The sequence below is a fragment of the Felis catus genome, chromosome C2, assembly GCF_018350175.1.
Source record: "Felis catus isolate Fca126 chromosome C2, F.catus_Fca126_mat1.0, whole genome shotgun sequence".
In the NCBI taxonomy this organism is placed as follows: domain Eukaryota; kingdom Metazoa; phylum Chordata; class Mammalia; order Carnivora; family Felidae; genus Felis; species Felis catus.
This window is the reverse complement of record NC_058376.1, coordinates 156,381,732-156,406,500: the sequence shown is the minus strand read 5'-3', so window position 1 is coordinate 156,406,500 and position 24,769 is coordinate 156,381,732. Positions and strand designations below refer to the sequence as shown.

General features: G+C 48.1%; 2 protein-coding genes across 11 annotated transcripts in view; both read left to right on the top strand.

Moving 5' to 3' along the window:
• The first annotated feature begins 7,499 nt into the window (after positions 1 to 7,499).
• On the top strand, positions 7,500 to 11,168 carry TMPPE (transmembrane protein with metallophosphoesterase domain). 2 transcript variants are annotated; one of them, XM_045037915.1, is made up of 2 exons: positions 7,500 to 7,636; positions 9,663 to 11,168. In XM_045037915.1, the coding sequence occupies exon 2, from the start codon at positions 9,773 to 9,775 to the stop codon at positions 11,114 to 11,116; it is 1,344 nt and encodes a 447-aa protein (XP_044893850.1). In that variant the 5' UTR covers positions 7,500 to 7,636; positions 9,663 to 9,772; the 3' UTR covers positions 11,117 to 11,168. The 2 variants fall into 2 exon arrangements, with proteins under 2 accessions (XP_044893850.1, XP_044893851.1); XM_045037916.1 differs by lacking the exon at positions 7,500 to 7,636 and adding an exon at positions 7,664 to 7,923.
• Positions 7,511 to 24,769, top strand: part of GLB1 (galactosidase beta 1) — a 119,833-nt gene continuing 102,574 nt past the window's right edge. For 8 of the 9 annotated variants that reach the window (XM_045036320.1, XR_006584616.1, XR_006584617.1 and 5 more), the window contains exon 1: positions 7,511 to 7,636. In XM_045036320.1, the coding sequence (XP_044892255.1) occupies positions 7,559 to 7,636 (78 nt within the window). In that variant the 5' untranslated portion in view covers positions 7,511 to 7,558. 9 annotated transcript variants of the gene reach the window in all.

Here is a 24,769-nt window from a genome sequence, read left to right as displayed (position 1 = left end):
CCCCCCAAGGGCCCGAGGGCCTGGTGCCATGAGATCTTCGGGTCTTTGAAGAGAAACTGGAAACCCAGATTATGGAAATTCCTCTCATCAGATGGTGACAGCTCCAGAAATTGGATAAAATGTCGGACCCCGATGGACCAACACGGTTGTCAGAATGAATAGCCCTTCTGGCCACAGCTACTTGCAACCTTCTATCGAGCTGGCAAACAACCGTGATCTTTGAGGGAAGTGAGCCCCAGCTGCGGAGGTGGCTGTAAAGACAGAGAGGGTGGGCTACCTCTCAGGGCCCTGGTGAAGAAGAAACCACAGGCTGAGACCAAAGACATGAGAGGGAAAGGCACTGAGACCTCCTGGAGAAGGAAATGCTCTTAACAGTCAGGTGACAGAAAGAACGGAGGAGAAAAGGAGTGTTCAAAGCAAAGTCATCAATTCTTTTTCCCGAAGTCACGTCTCACTTGGGGCATTTTTACGTGTCTAGACATCTCAAACTCCCGAAAGGAAGTTCGAGGACACGGGGACAAGGACATCCTCACACTCATGACTGCCACATGGTGCGATCCAACTCCTGATGCACAGCGCTGACTTTTATTGGGACTTTGGATGAACTGCTGGCCAATTATTTCACAATTTTATCTTTTTATTGTTTCATAACCATACCCATTAAGTTGCTTGCACAACTTAACCCCGGGACGCAAGCCTCAGGACTTTCTGGGTCAGAAAACGTAAAGACATGTGAGAAAGATAAGGAATTGCTACAGAGCAGGACTGTCTACCTCTGTAGGCTAGAGGATGTATTGCTTTATTTTTAAATAGCTTTTTATTTTGACAGAAGAATTCCTGGATGGCCTTATACCTAATTCATCAATAGTTAATATTTTGCCTTATTTGCGCCATAATTGTTGCCTCATCGTATACATATAATATAAATATAGATATTATACAGTTGTTCTTACCATTTGAAGTAAGTTATACCCCGTTGCCCCTCAATATTTCAGTGTATTTCCAAAGAACATAGCCATGGGGTCATTATCAAAATTAGGAATTTTAATATTGATAGAATATTATTTTTTTAATGTATAGTCTATATTCAACTTTCGTTAGTTGCCCCAACAATGTTTTTTGTAGCTATTTTCCCCCCTGGTTCAAGATCCAATCTGAGATCATGCATTGCACATAGGTGTCATTCATACCTTTTTTTTTTTCTTTTTTAAACATTGTTTTAATCAAGTAACGCAGTTGTTTAAAACAGGAAATTTTAAGACCATTGAATAGATCAAAGTGAAGGATTAATTTATTAAGATAACCTCTATGGATAAAGTTTTAATATGTGGATTTGAATTCCACTGGAAGTTTGGCACCAGACTGAGACACTGGTCTAAGCCAAAATTGTCTCTTTAGTGTTTAGAAGCCCCACACAGGTTTTGGGGGCACCCGGGTGGCTCAGTCAGTTGAGCATCTGACTTTGGCTCAGGTCACAATCTCACAGTGTGTGAGCTGGAACCCTGGGTCGGGCTCTGCGCTGACAGCACGGAGCCTGCTTGGGATTCTCTCTCTCTCAAAAATAAATAAACATTAAAAAAAAGGGGGGGGGGGAAGAAGCCCCAAACAGGTTTTCCTTCAGGTTAAGAGAAGAGGGGGGGGAAGCTGTATAACAAGGTATCATGTCTTTTTAGTGGAGGCTTTGTTTTTTTCCTTGCTTTTAACATACATTGTTTAATACTTCTAAAACCTATTATAAATTACAATTAATAGAATTTTCTAAATATTAGAAAAGTAAAGTTAGTTCAATGTTTATGCTGAAATACAGATCCGAACTGCCATTAAGACTTGAAATTTGCTGAATAAGAAATCTTTGTTAGGACTGTAAGGGAAACCAGATTGGCCAAAGGGGTTGAGATTGAGTCTTGTGCGCAAAAAAGCCCCATTGGGATAGAAAAACAGCGTTTTCATCTGTGTTACTGGGCCACACCTCTCTCTCCCCTTCATTGTTCTTAGCACATGAGGCCCCTGTGCTTCTTAAAACTTCATCTTTGGTGAAGGATCAGTTTTGTTTCTGTGGTTATCAGTGCTTCTCCCCATGGTTCAAGGGCTGATCCTGCTGTAAAATAAAATAAAATAAAATAAAATAAAATAGAATAGAATAGAATAGAATAGAATAGAATAGAATAGAATAGAATAAAAATAACTAGTAGAAGGAAATAAAAATAGACACACAAAATTCACGTCTTCTGTTTTCATTATTTGATTCACCTGACCAACTTTCTCGACTTGCCACAGGTTTCTAAAGACCCACACTGAATTCCGGAACATATTTCATGCCTCTGGTACTCAGACCACACTCTGAGTAGCACTGGTCTACATGAGAGCATGCACTGTGTTTGTGCAGGTAAACGTCTCACCGGAGATGAGTCCCCACAGGGCAACCGCCTGCTCCTGGTCATTTCATGTCCCCCACAACCTGGAGCAGCAAACTCTACATGCGCACTTGGGCAGGCACTAAAAAATAAAGTATCAATAGAAGCACAGCCTTGGAAAAATAACTCCTGCTAAATTCAGGCAATAGGACTTCAGAGCTTCATTACCACCCAGCCCTGTGGCGAGTCAATCAACTCCTCTGTGCCTCAGGTTTCTCACGTGTGAAATGCGGGCAATAATAGCAATTTGGATTATGAGGCAGACGTGACACACTGCTGGTAAAGCATCGGCTCAAGTACAATGCAAAGTCAAGTACTAAAATCTCGGAAACAAACTGCGATCTACACTCCCTGGGCAGGCTTTCACTGTAAAGCACCAGATAAAAAATATTTTAGGCCTCGTGGGCCTTAAGGTCGCTGTTGCAATAGAGCAGTTACACATACAATGTCGAGGATGGGGAGTGGCTGTGTTCTAATACAACTTCATTTGTGGACACGGACATCGGAATCACATATCGTTTTCAAATGTCACAAAATGTTATTCTTCTTTTGATTGTTTCCCAACCACTTAAAAATATAGACATAATTCTTAACAGACGGGCCATACAAACACAGGCAGCAGGCCAGAGTTAGGCTGCTGGCCTTTGTCAACCCCTGTGCCTCGATTCAGTTACGAATGCCTGCTGTATGTTATCACCGTGGGTCTTTATTACAAACTGGGAAAGAAGGTGGGAAAAGTTGAATGTGCCACGTGCTAAGGATTAAAAGATTTTTTTTAAGTTTCATTTTGCAATAACTCAGATTTGGAAAAAAGTTAAAAAAAAAAAAACGGTACATGGGGCACCTTGGCAGCTCAGTCGGTTAAGCATCTGACTCTTGATTTTGGCTCAGGTCATGATCTCATGATTTGTGAGTTTGAGCTCCGTGTTGGGCTCTGTGCGGAGCCTGCGTGGGATTCTCTCTCTCTCTCTCTCTCTCTCTGCTCCTCCCCAACTCATGCTCTCTAAATTAATTAATTAGTTAATTAATTAATTAACAAACTTAAAAAAAGAAAAAGAAGAGGGGCACCTGGGTGGCTCAGACGGTTAAGCATCTGACCTCTGCTGAGGTCATGATCTCACAGCTTGTGAGTTCAAGCCCTGTGTCAGGCTCTGTGCTGACAGCTCAGAGCCTGGAGCCTGCTTCGGATTCTGTGTCTCCCTCTCTCTCTCTGCCCCTCCCGGCTTGTGTTCTCTCTCTTCCTAAAATAAATAAACTTTAAAAAGAAATAAAAAGAAAAAACAGTACAAAGAATTCTTGGTTGATTCCTAAAATGTCAACATTTTACCATACTTGCTTTATTGTTCTGTGTGTGTGTATATACACATTTTTTTCCTGAACTGTTTAAGACTTGCAAAGGTGATGCCCTTTTATTACCTAAAACCAAAGACATTCTTTTATATAACCATGGTGCAACTATCAAAATCAATAAATTAATACAAAACTATTGTTTAATCTTTAGACTTTGTACTGTCAAACTCAGGAAATTAACCTACAGGCCTGATTCTGACATCATCAGCTGTCCTACTAACATTCTGTATGTGCTAATGTCTTGTATCCATCACCTCCGCTAACTTCCCCAACTACCCAGTGAGTTTGATATTATTATCCCTGTGTTACCAGTGAAGGAGCTGAAGCTCAGAGAAGTTAAGTAACTTGCCCACAGTCACCCAGAAGGCACAGCTGGGATTTTCACTCAAGTGTACCAACTTCCAAAGCCCTTGCTGTTTGGTATTGGACCAGGATCGCAGAGTTTGGAAAGGACTTCCCAGTACAAGGAGAAGGAGCTGGTGTTCCAGGGATGAGAAGGATCCGAGCAGGGAAAGCCATGACTGGTTCTCTGTTTCTCCAGGAAATGTCCGGTGGGGAAAGAGAAGGGAGGCAACAAACGGAATTTTAGTTATTGTTACATAATAAGAAAAGGTTTTTTGGAAACACTTTCTAAAAGTAAAATATAACTTTTTAACTTATTTTAAAAACAGATACAGAACCTGACACAAAACAGATAAGTTAATGAATTCTTTAATGGAGAAAACCCTTGTAACCACCACCCTCCAGTTCAAGAAACAAAACCTTCCCAAACCCCAAAAGCCACTGCATGGGTGGGGTCCCAATCTCAGCTCCCCATCCCCATAAGTAACCAGTATTCTTGACTTGTAGAGTTATTTCTCCCAGCGTTTAAAAACCAAATTAATGCCTGGGGGTGCCCGGGGGGCTCAGTCGGTTAAGCGTCCAACTTCTGATTTCGGCTCAGGTCGTGATCTCACGGTTCGTGAGAGCGTCGGTCTCTGTGCTGACGGTGCAGAGCCTACTTGGGATTCTCTCTCTCCCTCTCTCTCTCTCTGTCCCTTCTCTGCTCGCCTGTGTGTGCACTCTCTCTCTCTCTCCCTCAAAAACAAACAAACATTTTTAAAAAACTAAATTCAGATTTTTAAATGATCCACAAGTTGTACAAAATAATGCTAAAGAAAAAATTATTCTGATACTTGTTAAAAGGGTAAGGAAGACTTCCTTCAAGATGTTGCAGTAAGGGAGAGAGAGAAGTTTGAAGTCAAAGTAGAGCAAAGACAGCTGGGGATTTATAGCTGACCGGCAGAGTGAGGGGGCTGGGGGTGGAAAATTACAAGAGGGGATATCAAGACATTCTTGCTAAGGGCAAGTCGAGGACTTAGAAGTCAAAGGTAGGGGATGAGGAGCTTGATCGAGTGTCAAGAGTGGGGGGATTTTTTCCTAAACTGACTTGGTCAGATTCTTTGCTTAACCAGGCAATGCAGGCCAGGCAAAGACAGGAGGAGCCTAACTAAAGTCTAGTCCGGGAGAGAAACAGAATCTATTAACAGAAAGAGCCTAATTTAACCTTACCTTTTATTTTCCAAAATAAGGAGTTAGCAAAATAAAATATTTAAAACAAATGAATTTTGTGCTATGTCAACTATAACTAATAAAGCTGGAAATTTTAAAAATATGTGTGTATGTATTTAAAAGCAATATTTGTTTATTTATTTATTTTTCGAGAGAGAGAGCATGAGTGGTGGAGGCACAGAAAGAGAGGGAGAGAGATTCCAAGCAGGCTCCACTCTGTCAGAGCAGAGCCCAACGTGGGGCTCAAACCCATGAACCTTGAGATCAGGACCTGAGCTGAACTCCAGAGTCGGACACTCATCCAACTGAGCCACCCAGGTGCCCCCAAAGCAACATATATTTAAAAGCAAAATAGAACTACCTTATGATCCAGCAATTGCAATACCCTATGGGGTATTTCCCCAAGAACACAAGAATATTAATTCAAAGGGTTACTTGCACCCCTATGTTTATGGCAGCATTGTTTATAATAGCCAAGATATGGATATAGCCCAGGTGTCCACTGATTGTTGAATTGATAAAGAAGATGTGGTTGGGGCCCCTGGGTGGCTCAGTTGGCTAAGATTTCAGCTCAGGTCATGATCTCACGGTTCATGGGTTTGAGCCCCACATTGGGCTCTGCACTGGCAGTGTGGAGCCTGCTTGGGATTCTCTCTCTCTCTCTCTCTCTCTCTCTCTCTCTCTCCCCCCTGATATATCTCTCAAAATAAATAAATAAATGTAAAACAATTTTAAAATCTCTTTAAAAAAAAAACATGTGGCATATATATACAATGGAATATTATTCAGCCACAAAGAGAAATGAAATCTCGCCATTTGCAATGATATGGATGGAGCTAGAGAATATAATGCTAATTAAGCAAAATCAGTCAGAGAAAGACAAATACCATATGATTTCACTCATATGTGGAATTTAAGAAGCAAAACAGACAAGCAAAGGGGAAAAAATAAGAGAGAGAGAAAGCGTGCTCTTAATTCTAGAGAACTAGTGTGGTTACCAGAGGGGAGGTGAACCAGGTGACGGCGAGTAAGGAGTGCACTTGTCTTAATGAGCATGGGGTGAGGTCTGGGAGTGCTGAATTACTAAACTCTACACCTGAAACTAATATAACATTCCGTTAACTGGAATTAAGATTAAAACGCTAAATAAACAAATACGCTGAGAAACAATAAAAGTGATTTCCCTCTGAAACTTAGTTTCCATTAAAGCTAAGACTTTCCAAGTGACAGTGAAGAGGACGTGGGATTTTCCGAGCTCAGGGGGAACGGGCCAGGACAGGATTTTAACTGAGGCTACAGGGACTGTTCTTCCCCAAGAGTCAAAGATACAGTATCATTTCACATCCAACTGTCAGATTCCCTGCGGTGCAAGGCTGTTGAGGGACTCAAGTGCCAAACTGAAAGGCGGGGGTGCTGCTACTTCTCCTATCTCTGAAAACCCAACCGTGCGGAAGTAGAAATGCCGCAAACCCGGGTGCTTTGGGGGGTTGGCATTTGGAATTGATTTTGTCGCAGTTGAACCATAATCTCTAAAACCAGCAGCGACCTAGCACGGTGGTTCTCAAATTTCTGCATACGCTGGAGTAACGTGGAACACTTGCAAAAATGCAGATTTCTGGACCCCACTCCTAGAGTTTCTGACTGAGAGCTTCTGGGACGGTGGCCTGGAATTTGCATTTATGACAAGTACCAGGTGGGTGCAGGCACCACCCGTCGCGAACCGCCGCGTACGTCGTCCCCTTAGGTGTGTCGCTCTCAGCTTCCCCCTTCGGTCCTCTCCAGGCAGCCAGGGAGCAAGGAGACCCTGGTTGAAGTCCAACCCCGGGACGCCTTATCAAGCTGCTGACAGTCGGGCCTCCTGATTGCCCGTCCAAAGGGACCCTCCCACCCGCAGCCACTAGCAAAATCCAGATAGAGCCACCCTGGGGTCACGCGCCCGCCCGCGCCCCCGGGGCTCCTCCGCGCCCCTCCCTGCCGCAGGCCACGGCTCCACGGTCGCGGGGCGGAGCCGGCGCGGGGCTGGCTGCAGGGCCGACGGGCGGGGCAGGGGCGGAGCGGGGGCGGGGGCAGGGGCGGAGCCGGCGCGCGGCTGGCTGCAGGGCCGGAGAGGGGCGGGGCGTGGGCGGGGTCGGAACGGGGCGGGGCGCAGGGCCGACGAGGGGCGGCGCCAGGCCGCGGGTCCTCGGCCGAGCGACGCTGGGCAGCTGGCCGGCGCGCTGACTGCGGAGCGGAGAGGCTGGAGGATGGACTTCCCCGGGGCTGCTCGCCTTCTCTCTCTGCTGCTGGTGCCGCTGCTGCTGGGCCCTGCGCGCGGCCTGCGCGTAAGTCCGCAGGAGAGGGGGCAGGCTGGCGGGGTCCGGGCTGCGGCGGCGGCCAGCGGGGGTCCTGCGGGCCGTGGGCCCGGGGCTCCCGAGTGCGCCCCGGCAGGCAGGCAGGCAGGCCGGCAGGCAGTCGACGGGGCGCAGGCAGTGGGCCGGCCCTCCCGTCGGGGGCGGGCCGGGCGGGGCGCGCGTCCTTCCCGGTAGCTCTGCGGCTCGCGTGCTCTGCCCGCGTTTCCCCTTTCGTTTGGACCCGCTTCCCCGTCGGTGCAAGGACGGGGCGAGACGAGGTGCGCCCAGACCCTTGCAGCCTTGCAGGTTTCCGGAGCGCGCAGTATTGGAGGCGCCGTGGGCTCTGGCGTGAGGCGCCCTCCCTTGCCCATTTCGGGAGCTGCTGAGCGCTCCGGAAGGAGAAAAATGGGGTCAGGAGAGGCCCGCGCGATGGAAGCGTTGGATTGATTTCCTTCGAAGTGTTGTCTTTTCAAACATCTCGTCCCCTTCTCGGCACTCCCTGCTGCCTGCTTTTGGCTTGGGTTTCCCGGGTCTTCAGGGTCTGGCGGTGCAGGCCAAGGGTGGGCCAGAGGTAGGCTGCAGGTGGTGGCCCGCGTTGCTGGAGGGGGGTCTGGCGGAGCAAGTAGGTGAGTTGGTGGGGCGGGCGAGATTGGCGGGGGAGATGGACAGCCCCAGTTCACTTGTCAGAGCTAAAGCGGGGGCCTAGGGGCCTCCAGACCGCCGCCTGGGGAGGCCAGCATCACAGCCGCGGAAAGGTTGGCGGGTGGGGGGCGGGCAGGCAATCGAAATGGGCACCTGTCTCCCTGCACGTTCGGCGAACCGGCTGTGGTTCCTCCGAAAGTTTGGGTGGGCCGAGGCTGGGGCGTGTTTTCAGTAGAAGGTGGTGGAATTTGGGCCCATTGACTTGTAAATTGCACCGCTGGCTAAAAGGCTTTCAGTAACTTGCGTAGGCAGAGAGAGGTCATACTTTAAAACCAAGGGTGAAAATTTTAAGTAGTTGAAAAACACCTGCTGAAAACAGTGGAACATGGGGTTCTTGGGGAAAGATCACTAAAATCGAGTTCTTGCTAACTTCCATCTCTGGTCTGTGGTTTCCACGCTCCGTTTTTGTTTTTGTTTTTGTTTTTGTTTTTGTTTTTGTTGTCTAAAAGGCCTGAAGGAGCCCTTGAGTGAGAGCTACGCAGCTTTGAGAACCACTGGCCAGGGGGCACTGGGGAGCAGTTCCCCGGGAACATTGGCAGAGAGAGAGGAGGAGGGTGGATTTTAACCCATACCTGGGAGGGTTGGGGGAGGGGAGAGATGGGCATTTATGGATGAGCTTGTGGACAGGGCAGCCCCCTGGGCTAATTTTATCTTAGAAATTAAAAGAGAAAATTTAAAACTATTTATTAACTTATTTCAGAAATAATCGTTATAGGTTCCACAAACTATATTTATATATATAACTATATATTAACTATGTATGTATACACACACACATATATTTTGAAAAATAACAATATTTCTCCCCAGAGCTTAGGAGGAAGAGTGGCACTGTTTTACATTTTTGCAAATCTCTTTCACGTCTGTCAAGTCCTTGCCAGGTCACATGTCACAGAGCCTCAAGAGGGGTCCTCTATGCACTCGTGAGAGAATGAGAATGGAAAAGGCGGGTACAGCCTAGGGTTATCGTGGAAATCGTTTTGACCACATGATCCTCCTGCGAGGCTCGCCCCGGACCACGCTTTGCAAACTGCAAATTTAGGATAATGTTTTTCTTATTATAAAAACAAAAAAGTTCCTGTGCTTTGTGGAAACACTTTTACATATTTTCAGAACACTGTAAGTAAGAAAATGAGAACTGCCCATCGCGTTACAATCCGCTGTGTCTGTATTTTGATAATCAAGTGTAGCAACCCTCAGATTTGAGTGGCTTGGATTCCAGGCGGGTTGGGTAGATGTGAGTGGCCTTCAGGTTTTGAATGGGGACAAGGAAGCTCTAATATCCCACAAAGCTGACGCGGGTTCCTGGTTGCAGGCGGAGCTGACCTGGAAACCTCTCCTTGGCCACTGTCCTTTCTAAGGAGCTCATCTTCCAGAGCCCGCCCGCCCAGAACTGGCAGGGGACCCTCTTAGGAGCAGAGAAAAATGGCGATCTTCAGGCAGCTGTCCCTGCGTGCAAAGGCTGCCCTGGCCGCCGGCACTGTCTTCGTGTCCATGATTGTGTCCCGCTCCTGTCTGGCGGGGAGCCTTGAGCTCCGGGCCTGGCGTTGGCTGTTCCGCCTGCAGCTCGCCCTGTTTGCCAACTCGCTCATGCTCATTGGCTCCCTCTACATCTGGCGGAGCACAGTCAGCAACCTCAGCCACTGCCCGGGCGCCGAGTCCGCCTGTTTCCAGCTCTGGAAGATGGCGGTTGTGGCGTTTCTGGCCCTGGCCCATTCCAGCTTCTTCACCATGCTCTTTTTAGTGGCCGAGGAGCCCTATCTCTTCTCCTTGGCAGCCTACTCCTGCCTCGGGGCGTACATCATCATGGTCTTCTTCCTCTGCACCCTCAGTGGCATGGAGCAGGCCTATCAGCTCGTGGCCTGGCGCAGCGGCAGGGTCGTGGGCGGCCTCGACAAGACAAGGAAGGTGGCGGTCAGGCCGGCCCTGGCGGTGGCAGTGACCGCTGTGCTCAGTGTGGCTGGGCTTCTGAACGCCGCCCAGCCCCCGGCCGTGAAGACCGTGCAGGTGCCCGTCCGTCAGCTGCCTCCCTCGATGGACGGCCTCAAGATCGCGCTCCTCTCCGACATCCACTTGGGCCCCACCGTGGGCAGGACCAAGATGGAGATGTTCGTGAGGATGGTGAACGCGCTGCAGCCAGACGTCACGGTGATCGTGGGGGACCTCTGTGACGCGGAAGCCTCCAGCCTGCGGACGGCGGTCGCTCCTCTGGACCAGCTTCGCTCGCGCCTCGGCGCCTACTTCGTCACGGGGAATCACGAGTACTACACGTCGGACGTCAGCAACTGGTTCGCGCTGCTGGAATCCCTGAACGTCAGGCCCCTTCACAACGAGAACGTGAGGATTTCCGCCACGGGGGCCCAACCCGGGGGCGCTGAGGACGACGACTGGATCTGCTTGGCTGGGGTGGATGACATCGAGGCGGACATCCTGCACTACTACGGCCACGGCATGGACCTGGTCAAGGCCCTGGAGGGCTGCCGCCCGGACCGCCCCACCGTCTTGCTGGCTCACCAGCCCCTGGCTGCCAAGAGGGCCCTGCAGGCTCGGCCGGATATTAGCCTCATTCTTTCTGGGCACACGCATGCCGGGCAGATCTTCCCCTTGAACGTGGCAGCCTATCTCCTGAACCCCTTCTTCGCCGGCCTCTACCAGGTGGCCCAGACCACGTTTGTGTACGTCAGCCCGGGCACCGCCTACTATGGGATCCCCATGAGACTGGGCACCAGGGCAGAGATTACCGAGCTCATCCTGCGGCGGGCTCCTTGAACCTGGCCCTGCCCTGTGCGCCCCTTCAGAGTCCTCGCCCTTCACCCTCCGTCCCTCTACAGAGCGGGTGGCCTGCTTTACCCCCTGCAGCCTCTGCTGCCCAGCCCTGCCCACGCACGCTCGGCCACAAGCCTGGCTTGAGCAGTATCTTGCGCTGGGGCTGCCTAGCGAGCATGGGCTGGTTTCCTCCGCAGATGGCCAGTTGCTTATTTATGTGTATCTGCGAGGCCACTGACGTCCCATATGTCAGAACAAGCGTCCCTTTTCCAGGTGATGTGGAGTGAGCCCTCCTTGTCCGCAGAGCTCACAGGGCCGCACCGAAACGGGGTTGCCTGAAAGGGACACCTCTAAAAGCAGAACAGAGAGGAACACTGGTGGTCTGAAACCCTCTTTAGGACTTGGGCAGTTTCCAGCATCACTGGAAGGAACTTCTGGGGAAGGGGCGGGGTGGCCAGGTAAGCCAGAACAGGCAAGAGGGAGGCCCCTCTGGCCACTGGAGAAGAATGCTTTCTTTTCCCCGCTGGCTCTGGCAGAGTCGCCTTTACTGAGGGCATCAGCCAAACCCGCGGGGACACAGGGCTCGCGCTGTCCCGGGCCTTGAGTGATACTTTTACTGCCTGTGCTCCTGGGCCTTTGGGATCGGGGGTGGGCTGGAAAGACACAGGAGCACGGTGGTAGGCGATGGGATGCTAAGGGTTCCGCTGCTGAGGAACTCAGAGGGGGCTTCCCTCCCTTGGCTCCCTTTATGCACCGCTTGGGGGAGGTGATGAAGGACAGGCTACTTTTCCCTGTTTGAAGGTGAGGAGACTGAGGCCGAGGGAAGTAGGGCATTGGCAGGATGACAGGGTATGTAGGAGATTCTTGGCTAGAAGCCGGGTCCCCTGCCTCCTCTTCTGCTGTCCCGTGGGTAAGTAGTTGTATCTGTTACAAGCGAGTGCAGGATTCAGACACATCTGACTGTGCAAAGAGAACGCACAGGGGCTTAGAGCCTGCTGGTCTTTCAGAGTGGTTTGCTTGAGGCTGGTCTCCATTTGTCCACGATTACTCGGGCCAGAGCCCGGAAGGAGGTTGGCCGGTTTCAGTGTAGGGTGTCTGTTACCCTGGAAGAAGAGTCGGGAGGCTGCGTGCCCCTCCCCGGCGCCCACCCCCACCCCTCACCCCGGGTTCGGGTCTGCGTCTTGTGAGGCACTGAGGTTTGCTCTCCACGGGGGAAGTTGGGAGCTGTGCGGGGAGCGGCAGGGCTTCGTGCTCTGTCGGGGCCTCCAGGCCTTCCCTTCCCCTGGGCCCCAGCTGTGGGTGGCTGGGACTGTCTTCCCTGCTGGGTGGCCTCTGCTCCCACACCCAGCCTTCCATCCCCCACCCCGTCAGCGTTATCCTGGGGCTCTGGCCATAGGACCGTGGTGCCATGCGGCCCGGCTCTCGACCCTCTGGAGTGACCCCACCCTGCCGGCCAAGCCTCTTGGGCCAGAGGCCAGATACCCTTTGACCCTGAGGCCGACGTCAGTAAGCTCTCCTCTTAGAAAAAGTTGCACTGGGAAGCTTGGCAACCTCGGCTCAGCGGTGGCCCTTTTGTGATTGAGAGTCTTTCTCCACCGCCCTGCCTGGAGAGGCTCACCCGCTGCTCCTGGGTCGGGTAGCGGCCCGCACGTGACTTGACCTCACTGAGCCGCGGTTTCCCTCACCTGAAAATGAGGATAACTTAGCTACCTCAGGATGGTTTCACGGGGAGAGTATTGAGGCGTGGCGTCAGGTACGCGGGGCACAGTCACTCAGGAGGCACTGGGTGGGGTCAGTATTTAAACATCACGTGGGCATGCCAACCGCGTCAGGCACGGGCGCCCGGAGGCACCTGTTCTGGAGCAGTAAAGCGGGGAGTGTGAGTGGGTAACCCGCTGCCAGGGGCCAGCGATCAGGGTCAAGGCGGCAACTGCTAGGGTTTGCTTTCCTTGCCTGTGCTGCTGGGTCCGGTGCGCATTCCGCCTCAGGGGGTTTCTTCAGCCTCCTCCTTGCCTTCCCGTGTACGACACACGGAGTCCCCGGGGATCCTGGGGGCCACCTCTCCTGTCGCAGGCAGCGAAGATGGTGACGGCGAGCCCGCCAGGCAAGTTTCCCATGTGTCTTCGAGTCGAGATTTCAGCGGGTTCCTCGTTTTGTATCCCCTTGTGTTTCGTCGTCCTTGCGGCTGGGAGCAAGTTTGGAGAGCACGACCCCGGCCCTTCTCTTCATACAGTTGATAGACGGCGGGATCACAGGAGAGGTGGCCTTGCGCGGGGTGGCAGGCCACCTCCCAGGTTCTGACCCCCTTCTCCACGGTGCCACGCCTAGCTCGCCCCCGCGTCCTGGCCTCGGGATGACTGGACTTCCAAACCCTCCCTCTGCCTCGGGACCTGACCCTGTCTTGTGGACCATTCTAGTCGCGTTTCCAGTTCTGTTTTGTGTGGATTTCACCAGACCGCGCTGCCTGATGCCGTTTTTCTGGCACCTTCCGGCGCACCTGGTGGTGGTCGACTCGCCTACCCGGTTATTTTGCCGCTTTCTTCGGTGTGGCTCTTTCTCACCCCGTGTCCTGAGCTTTGCGATGTTAGCTTCCTTCAGCTTCCTTACGTTTTGTCTTGCACTTTGTGTCTTTTTTCTCTTGGATGCCATCAGGCAGGGCCATCCTGTGTGCCGTGGGAGTCCTCCGCGCCTTCTCACGCCTGCTTTGTATTCCACGACGTGGAATTGTTCCCGGCAGAAACTGGTGGGCCACTCCCCACGGCACCCTTTGCACCTCTGTTCCCCGTTCCTCCTCGTTTACTTGCCTTCTTTGTTTTGTTGGGTTTTGGCTGGGGGAGGCGGTGAGGAACATTTACTTGAAGCTTGAAAATTCTTTCAATTTTCTTTTAGTTTCCTTTTTTTTTTTTAATTTGTTAAACACAAGTTGAGATGTAATGCTTTATTTATTTTTTAATGTTTATTTTTTTATTAAAAAAAAAATTTTTTTTTAACGTCTATTTATTTTTGAGACAGAGAGAAAGAGTATAAGCTGGGGAGGGGCAGAGACAGAGGGAGACACAGAATCGGAAGCAGGCTCCAGGCTCTGAGCCATCAGCCCAGAGCCCGACGCGGGGCTCGAACTCACAGACCGCAAGATCGTGACCTGAGCTGAAGTCGGACGCTCAACCGACTGAGCCACCCAGGCGCCCCTAATGTTTATTTATTTTTGAGAGGGACAGAGACAGAATGCGAGTGGGTTAGGGGCAGAGGGAGAGGGAGACACAGAATCTGAAGCACTGAGCTGTCAGCCCAGAGCCCGACGCGGGGTTCGAACTCACAAGCTGTGAGATCATGACCTGAGCCGAAGTCAGATGGTCAACCAACTGAGCCGCCCAGGCGCCCCAAAATGTAATGCTTTTTTTTTTTAAATTTTTTTTGACTTTAAAAAAAAATTTTTTTGAGACAGAGAGAGACAGAGCATGAACGGGGGAGGGGCAGAGAGAGAGGGAGACACAGAATCGGAAACAGGCTTCAGGCTCTGAGCCATCAGCCCAGAGCCTGACGCGGGGCTCGAACTCACGGACTGCGAGATCGTGACCTGAGCTGAAGTCGGACGCTCAACCGACTGAGCCACCCAGGCGCCCCTATAATGCTTTTTAAAAATGAACAATAGCGTGTGATGAATTCATGCTATTCCATCCTTTCCAAACATCCAGGCACCCTTTTCTCCCTTTATTTTGTTTTAAGCTTTCTTATCGTGAAATATAAAAACATTCACAAAGTAGAGAGGATAGCATCGCGAATCCCCAGGTACTTACTCATCATGCAGCTTCAACAGTTAAGACCATCCTGCTGTTCTTTCTCAGGTACTGCTGCCTCATACTCTTTCTTTTTTGGCTGGAATATGTTGAAGCAAGTCTTAGCATAACTTCACCCAAAAATACTTTACAAAAAGCATATCCATAATGCCATTGTATCCAATAAAAGTAATAGTAATTCTTGGTTTTTAAGTAATCTCTACACCCAACGTGGGGCTCGAATTCATAACCCCCCGATCAGGAGTCGCATGTTCTAGTGACTGAGCCAGCCAGGTGCCCTGGTAATAGAGATTCTTTAACATCATTTAATACCTAGGTAGGAGATCTGGGGCTGGAAGCCAGGCCTTCTACCTCTCAATAAAGGTGTTTTCGTCTCCCACCGTTTCAGGGTTAAGTAGTTGTATCTGTGACAGGTGAGCACAGGATTAAATGCAATTGACTGTGTAGAGAATTTGTGTTCAGTTTTTCCTGATTATCTTAGTTGTCTTTTTTTCATCGTGATTAAAAACACCTAGTGTAAAATTGATCATCTTAATGATTTTTAGGTGTGCCATTCAGTAGTGTTAAGCGTATTTCCGTTGTTGAAGACTCCATTCCTTTTTAAGGCTGCATAATATTCCCCTGTAGGTACATACTACGTTTTGTTTATCCGTCCACCCATCCGTTCAGTGGACCTCTGGGTCGTTTCCACCTCTCGTCTGTTGTGAATGGTGCTGCGACGAACACGGGTATGCAAACATCTCTTCGAGGCCCCGCTTTCTGTTCTTTTGGATGCACACCCAGGAGTGGGACTGTCGGATCATATGTTAGTTCTGTTTTCGTTATTTTGCGGAAGCTCACTACTGTTTTCTGTAGCAGTTCCACGATTTTACATTCCCACCACGATGTACGAGGGCTCCGGTTTCTCTACGTCTCTACGTCCCCGCTTGCTCCTTTTTTTGATAATGGAGTGAGGTGATATTGTGGTTTGGATTTGCATTTCTCTGATGATTAGTGACGTTGAGCATCTTTCTCTGTGCATATTATCTACTAGTCCATCATCTTTGGAGAAATGTCAATTCAAGCCGTTCGCCTCTTTTTCAAATCAGGTTATTCGATTTTTGTTTTCATTATAGGAGGTCTTCATATATTCTCGATATTGACCCCTTATCAGATAAATGATTTGCAAATATTTTCTCTCATTCCAAAGACGGACTTTTCAGTCTATTGGTTGTGCCCCTTGACAGGCAAAAGTTTTTAAGTTGGATGTCCTATTTGTCTGTCTTTGTTTTTGTGCCTGTGCTTTGGTGTCATATCCCCAAAATAATTAACCGGATCCAGTGTTGAAGATTTTCCCCTTTGATTCCTTCTAGGAGTTTTATGGTTTTGGGTCTAATATTTAGGTCTTTAGGCCATTTTGAGTTAATTTTTGTATATGGTATAAGAGTCCAATTTCATTTTTTTGTATGTGGATATCCAGTTTTCCCAACACCATGTCTTTTTTTTTTTTTTTTTTTTTTTTTAGTTTACTTTTGAAAGAGAGAGAGAGAGAACAAGCAGGGGAGGGGCAGAGAGAGAGAGAATATCCAAAGCAGGCTCCAGGCTCAGCTGTCAGAAGTGCCCAATGTGGGGCTCAAACTCCTGGACCGTGAGATTATGACCTGAGCTGAAGTTGGATGCTTAATTGACTGAGCCACCCGGGTGCCTCTCCCAACACCGTTTTTTGAGGAGACTGTCCATTCCCTGTCAAGTGATCTGAGAGTCCTTGTGAAGACCGTCTGAGCATATGTGTGAGGGTTTATTTCTGGCCTCTCTAGCCTATTCCATTGGTCTGTTTGTGTTCTTATGCTGGTATCACACCGTTGATTACTGTAGCTTTGTAATGTCTTTTGGTATCCGGAAGTGTGAGTCTTCCAACTTTGTCCTCCTTTTTCAAAATTGTTTTTGGCTACTTGGGGTTCCTTGAAATTCCATATGAAATTTAGGATGAATTTCTGCAAAAAATGGGGTGGGATTTTGATAGAGATTGTGTTGAATCTGTGTATCACATTGGGTAGAATGGACATCTTAATGTTTGTTCCTCTAATCCTTTCTTTCATTTCTTTAGGCAATGTTTTTGTAGTTTTCCGTGTATGAGTCTCACCTCCTTGTTTAAGTTTATTAAGTATTTTTTTAAATGCTGTTGTAAATGAAGTTGTTTTCTTAATTTCCTTTTCGGATTGTTCATTGTCAGTGTATAGAAATGGAACTGATTTTTATATGTTGATTTTGTATTCTGCTATTTTGCCGAAAATTTTTCATTAGTTGTAACAGTTTCTCTCTCTCTCTCTCTCTCTCTCTCTCTCTCTCTCTCTCTCTCTTTGGTATATGAAACTTTTCATTTGTTTTTCTTGCCTTGTTTCTCTGGCTAGGACTTCCAGTACTCTGTTGAATAGAAGTGGTGAGAGCAGGCATTCTTGCCTTGTTCCTGATCATAGAGGAAAAGTTGCAGTTTTCACCACTGAGTATGGTGTTGGCTGTGGGCTTTCATATGCGGCCTTTAATATGTTGAGGTGATTTTCTCCTATTCCACATTTGTTGAGTGTTCTGTCATTAAAATGGTGTTGAAGCTTGTCAAAACTATTTCTGCCTCAATTAAAATGATCGTGTGGTTTTTGTCCTTTATTCTGTTAATGTGGCGATTGATTTTCATATGTTGAATCATCTTTGCATTACAGGAATAAATCTTACTTGGTCATAGTATATAATGCCAAGTTGTTGAATTCACTTTGCTGGTATTTTATTAAGGATATTTGTATCAATATTCATCAGAAATATTCATCTGTAGGGGCACCTGGGTGGCTCAGTGGGTTAAGCGTCCGACTTCGTCCCAGGTCATGATCTCATGGTTCATGAGTTCGAGCCCCACATCGGACTCTGTGCTGACCACTCGGAGCCTGAAGCCTGTGTCTCCCTCTCTCTCTCTGCCCCTCCCCAGCTCACGCTCGCTCGCTCTCTCTCTCTCTCTCTCTCTCTCTGTCAAAAATAAATAAAAACTTAAAAAAAATCATTAAAAAAAAGAAGTATTCGTCTGTAGTTTTCTTGTTATATCTTGTCTGGCTTAGGTATTAGAATAATGTTGGCCTTATAGAATGAGCTTTAGAAATATTTTCTCCACTTTGATTTTTTGCAAGAGTGTCAAGAAAATTGGTGTTGATTCTTTAAATGTTTGGTAGAATTCTCCGGTGAAGCCATCTGGTCTTGGATTTTTCTTTGAGATTTTCAGTTAGTGACTCAATTTTCTTTCTAATTATTTGTCTCCTCAGATTTTCTGTTTCTTTGTGATTCGGTCTTGGTAGGTTGTATATTTCTAGGAGTTTTTTCATTTGTTCTAGATTACCCAGTTTGTTGGCATATTATCATTCATAGTAGCATCTTACGATCTTTTTTTATTTCTGTGGCATCAGTTGTAACATCTCCTCTTTTATTTCTGATTTAGTTATTTGAGTCTTCTCTCATTCTTAGTTAATCTAGCTAAAGGTTTGTAAATTTTGTTGATTTAAAAAAAAACTCTGTTTCATTGATTTTTTTCTGTTGTTTTTCTATTCTCTCTTTCATTTATCTGCTCTGATTTTTACTATTTCCTTTCTGTTAGCTTTTGGTTTAGTTTATTTGGCTTCTTCAGGAATTACGTCTTTTTACAGTTCTTTTGTTAGAATCATAATCTAGAAACAAGGTCCAGGGGCACCTGGGTGGCTCAGTTGGTTGGGCATCCGACTCTTGATTTTGGCTCTGGTCGTGATCTCACAGTTTGGGACTGAGCTCCACAGAGCCCACTTGGGATTCTCCCCCTCTCCCCCACTCTCCGTCTCTCTCGAAAATAAATAAACCTAAAAAATAAAAAATAAAAACAAGGTCCATATACCGTATGTGATATATTTCTTAAATCTAAGTCTATAAAACATCCTCCCTTCTTTGTGTCGTTTCCTTGGTCAAGTTATCTGGATATTATTTCTTCGTATTTCCTACATTTTGGATTTGTGGTAATGTTTACTGTGTTGTACTATCCCTCATTTTCTGTGAACTGGTAGAGCTAGAGATCTATAAAAGTTACAGCTGGATAGAATCACGTTCGACTTTTTTCTTTTTTTGGCAGGAAGACTTCACTGCTTTCAGTGATGCTAAGACTGACCCAGGTGTTGCCAGCTTGACCCCTCCACTAGAAAGTTCCTCATCATCTTCTCCTCTATGACTGTTTCAGCAGTCATTGATGGTTATTACCTAAAGTCACTGTTCCACTAGGGATTTCAAAATGATTTTTTTTTTAAGTTTGGTATATTTAATACAGAATTTAGTAGGCCAGAGTACTGAATAGGCTTCCCAGGACTAGTTGGTTACTTAGCTTTTCTATATTCAAGAGACAATGGAAACTTCTTTTACCTCTGCTCTGGATTCTGAAGGATTTTTTGGAGCACTCAGAAAATCTAATCATGCCATCAGCCCCCAAAGTGGTGATTTTTCATTTCATCATTTCTTCTGTATTTACTAACTGTGGTTCTTCCACAAAGAATTCTCTTCATCAACTGATTGCTCTGAAAAAGTCTATAACGAAGGCAAGATAGATGCTAGACTCTTTCCCTCTATTCGTTGGTTTCCAGAATGAAGAGTTGATTCCCCAGCAAACTGCAAAGATGAACCCATAAGCTTTTCTTTGGGTTGGGACGGAGTATCATGAATTTGACTCTTTTCATATATCTGATGTGTTTCAGTCCGTTGAAGTGATAAATCTTTTGATGCTCACAATCTCCTGTCCTTGGCCAGTTGGAGCCAGATTGTTTCTGTGGCATTTTGTTGTGACCCTAATAGTCGTTGACAGTTTTGGGCTTATTTTGTACGCGTTTTGCCCCGGATTTGGACTAAGTAATTTCTGGAAGGAGTTCCGGGTTCCTTTTAGTGGGAAATATTTAGAGGCTGTGGTTTAAGTGTTAGAGGAGTTAAGTGCTGCTCACTAGTGTCATTTCTAAGCTGTTACAGTGGCTATTGCTAGGAAATAAATATTTTTTTTAGGAAGAGAAAAAAATAAGTTATATTAGTATTTCCAATTCAAATGGCAGATTATGGGCTTTTTTTTTTTTTAAATAGACTTTATTTTTTAGAGCAGTTTTATGTTCACAGCAAAATTGAGTGGAAGGTATAGAGATTTCCCACATAGCCCTGATTACAGGGTTTTTACCTCACTTTCTCTGATTTCATTTCTGAAAATGTTGGTTGTCAGTGTCATTTCTTATTTACTATATCCCACTTCTGTATATTATGGATTCAAAATAGCAATAAAATATTACTAGGGTGAAATCTGCGGGATGCAGTTTTGTTTGTTCGTTTGTTTTACCTGAAATGCAGTGTAAGATGTATTTTTGTCCTTAGGCTAAATACCGTCAAAATATTATTTCAAATTCACTTGAAATTGTCCTTTCCTGTGTGGAAAGTTAGGTCTGTTTTCAACTTTTAAGAATTGTTTTATAATTTTAAGGCTCGTTTTTTGATCTTTTTAGACTGTGTGCTTCACCTCTTCTCTGAGATGAGGGGGCAAAATTAAATCTGTAACTGCCTGCGAGTCCTGGAGGATTAGGAACTGGCCCCACCCTGTGTTTCTGCCATTTTCTCCTCCGTTCTGCCATTTTCCTGCCTCTTCCACTGTCATTCACGCTCTCCAACCCGCCATCTTTGGGAACGCTGGATGGAGATCTTTCTGGAACAAGAGAGGCATAAATAAATGAACAAACTTGATGAAAATAGAATGCATAAGCCATAGCAGTTCATCCACAAATTCTTCCACATCCATATTGATTGTCCCCATTCCCTGTGGCTCTTTTGCTTCAGACGTGTGGCTGATGTCCTGGTGCTTCCATAACACTGGATGTTTGAAAGGCTCTTAGCTCTGGCCCAAAGTTTGTTGTGGAGTCATCTGAAATAGTCCTTCTCCGTCTCTTTGTTCTGTGAGCTGAGGGATCTGGGAAGCCCATGTGTACCAACTCTCTTCCATTCCGATCTTCTCCGCTGCCCTTAACTTATCCCTCAACCCTAGGGCGCTAGTGGCCTTAGGAGGGTTGGGTCTCTGCCACTCTGGAGCTGAGCAGCTCACATCAGGAATTCTCCAGGCTTTTGGGCCTGGAGTGAAAGGGTATGTAGCGTGCTGGGGATGCAAATCCATTGAATGGGTGCTTTACCAGAGTTATACTGAAGGGCTTGAAGACATATTGTCTTCCCGTGGTCAACATACCTCCCAACCTGTGGTGTCACCGAGCTTTTATTTCTTTAATCCAGTGGAGGTATGTGCACAAGTAATGCAAATATGATTATTTTTAGTCCTGAGCATTCGGAAACGTGGGGAATGTTCACATTACCTGGTCATGTAAATTTTGGTATTATGTTTAACATTTCTAAGAAACGCCTATTTACCACTGAAATAATCTGAATGGAGTCAATAACTTTTAAAAATGTTATACTGGACAGTATGAGTCCCTGATGTGTAATTGGTTCAAGGATATTTTGTTTGTACTGCTGTCTTTTTTCTCCAGTGTTACTATATGCATTATGTACACGGGGGTCTTGGGAAGGTGTGCGCTTTGCCTTGCTTGGAATTGCTTTTTCTAAGTGTTTTGTGACCTCATGCATTGGAAACACTGACGCTCACAGCCCTGCACGTGTGAAATAAAACCATGCTCTTCGGTATTCTGTTCCCGTGCCAGTTAATGTAGAAGGGGTGAAATCTGCACACAGGTCAAATTTTATGGTATTTGTATGTGGGGGGGGGGGGGGTCAGCTCTGAAGGCAGATTCCCTCTTTCCTTCTCCCCCTACATTCCTCGGTGGCCTTACTTCTGTCAGAGGTACCACAGCTCCGAGATACTAAGGAGGCTGGCTCTTTTAGGCTGGATCCTCTCAGGTCCTTAGATGTTGAGGGGAGTCACTTTGGAGCCACGAAGCAGATTTTCCCTATGTACCTTGACCATGACCGTCACCATTTAGAAGCTGCCCCTTAGGGGTGACTCAGTCGGTTAAGTCTGACTTTGGCTCAGGTCATGATCTCACGGTTCGTGAGTTCAAGCCCCACGTCGGGCTCTGGGCTGATAGTGCGGAGCCTAGTTGGGATTCTCTCTCTCTCCTCTCTCTCTGTCCCCTCCTCCCCTCCACTCGTGCTTTCTCTCTCAAAATAGATAAATTTAAAAAAGAAGAAAAGGAAGAAGCTGTCCCTTAAGTGATGCTGCTTCTGTAGCTATCCCTGTCACCCTGCTGCTTTTCCAAGCTTCAGAGACCTGTCACTGCTCCCTAGGTCCAAATAACATGATGTTGTTTATATATCAGACAGCGTGACAGCCCAGGGGATGTGCTGATGACCAGGGTGTCTCATGGGAGAGAGTGGGGCAGTTAAGGGGACCTGGGACCAGAGAGAACGTGTACTGCTATCCTGCCCACTTACAAATGGCTTTTGATCCTTTTTACTGATAGTTTTGAAAAGAACAGGACATTAGCCACAGACCCAATGCCAGAGGCTGCATTGACTGCTCCAGTGACAACACTACACCCACACAGCAGGTGCTACTCGGGCTGCTGCGTGGTTCAGTTAGCAGTCCACTGTCATCCACCATGATCCGTCTGCTCTGCAGGGGCTCACATGTGATATGAATGGGGATCTGAAGAGAACGTTCTGTGAGTCTCTGCGGAGGGGGCACTAGGACCTGCCATTCCAGGAGGAATTGTAGTCTTCAGATTGGTCTTGGGTTGAGTTGGGGGAGTGGGCACTTCCACGATTTCCACCTGGCTCTTCCGTCCACGATGCCTCTGACTTACGGTAAGGGTTCTGGGGGCTGTTAAGGAAAACCATCCCAATGTGCACTCAGGACCGGGGAAATCGCCAGAGGATAGGCCCTCTGACTTGTTGGATCCACTGTGGAAGGACCCTGGCCATGGCACCCCTTTCTCCCTGATTTCCTAAAGAGTGATAAGGGGGAGTGATGGCATGTCAGATACCCTGGTATGCCAGCTCAAGTGTATCCAGCCATCCCCACAAGGTCTGGAGGACCATTTTCCTGAGGACACAGGTACCCCAGTCCTACTGGGGAAGGATTAGGAGAATATTCATTGGGCGTCCTGGAGTGGCATCACAGAGTTCTTCCTCAAGGGATCCATCCAACCCTCCGGTCAGTTGGCTGTTTGTTGGAGAGCTGGCCCAGAGCCAGGAACCGGAGGAAGGAGTCACAGTTGTCCATTGCGTTGGCTGACATCAGCCTTTTGCTCACGAGTTCTTGATTACCTTTTTCTTGTTAGACGGGTCAGGCAGCATCCTTGCTGGTTACCCACCCTCTGGAAATGCTGTGGTTGATGAGCCATTGCCTGAGATTGCCACTGGTCAGCACACCCTGGCCTCGCCGGTCGTTGTGGTAATTATGTTGTCCCTCGCTGGGGCATTCCGGAGAGTGTCGTCATCCTGAGTGCCACAGCAGCATTGTCTGCTCCAGCCTCGAGGGCTCGACAGCCTCGCTGGGCTTCTCGAGGATGCCAGGGCCCTGCTCAGTGGAGCATTCCTTCCTGAAGGCACTGTTCTCTGTCCTGTCTTGGGGGATGCAGTCAGATGGTGGCCTGTTTGGTCACCGTTTTTGCATTCCCATCTCCCTGAGATGTCTCACACGTTCCTCAGGATGCCAAGCCCATCCTGGCGTCTCTGCCTCGTTTCCTATAGGCCAGTATCCTGTCCAGGTTCGGGGAGCTGGCTTCCAAAAGCATAGCAACTGGGTTAAGGTACTTCCATCAAGATGGTAACTCAGAGGTCACGGGAGAGGGCATCGTGTCAGTAAACTCCCCTCTATCCAGCCTCACATTCTGCGCCTCGGGATCCTGTCCCATGTGCCCGCGTGGTTAAGTCCTGAGCCTTACATCTCCGGCCGGAGACGTCAGTCTTTAAATATTGCCGCGGAAGCTTTTGGCATCACAGAATGGCTGACTTGAGCCCCTCAAGCGGTCTTTCTTCAAAGCCTCCAAATGTGTTAATAAAAAATCAGCCAACTTCAATAATCCTTGCAATTACCTGCACCTACCATCCCCCCGCCCCATTCCAAGCGTAGGGCTACGGCAGATCCCAGCTGTCCTTCGGCCCATACCTCCTCCCAGTCCCGCACAGGCGGGGACCTCAGAATTTGTATTTACACGCCCACTTAGCACCAGCTGTAGGGTTCCTGTTGCCGTTCGATAGATAAGAGAAATCCAGGTACGGGCTCACATCCTGAGGATCTGCTGTTTAGGCTAACCCTGGTACCCGCTGTCTCAGAGTGGGTCCCTCTAGAAGTAACACACGAAATAAAGGCTTGAGTGCAGGTGATCCGAGAAGTGAGCCGAGAGTGCAGGGAGGAGGGGCAGGTGAGAAGAAGCGGAAGTCTGTTTAAGGACGCATCATGGTTCTCGCTCTGGGCAGTAGGGCCGGGATCCTGCCAGCCATAGAAGGTCTCCAGAATTGTCTGCCCGAAAGAGGAGAATGCAGTGATCCACCCCCATTGGTTGAGGGTTTTCCAGAGGGGCATGGGAACCCCCTGGATCCCTGGGAGAGCAGGTTCCCATGTGTGGCAGGAAGGCACAGAGTCCCAAGGTGTGGGTCTGGGCTGAGACACTGTCAGCATAGAGTGTGCTGAGCCCACAGAGGACCGTCAACGAGGGCTGCAGCTGACATGGGTATGCTTTAAAAACAACTCTCAACCTTCTCTTTTAACTCTTTACGTATCGAAGCTGTTCCTGCAAGGTCAAGAGCATGCCCTTCGTCTCAGGGGCTGCCTAATACTTAATCGTGGCGGGGGCGGGGGGGGCGGTACGTACACTCATGCACAATGCCCTTAGCCTAGAAGCCGTAACTC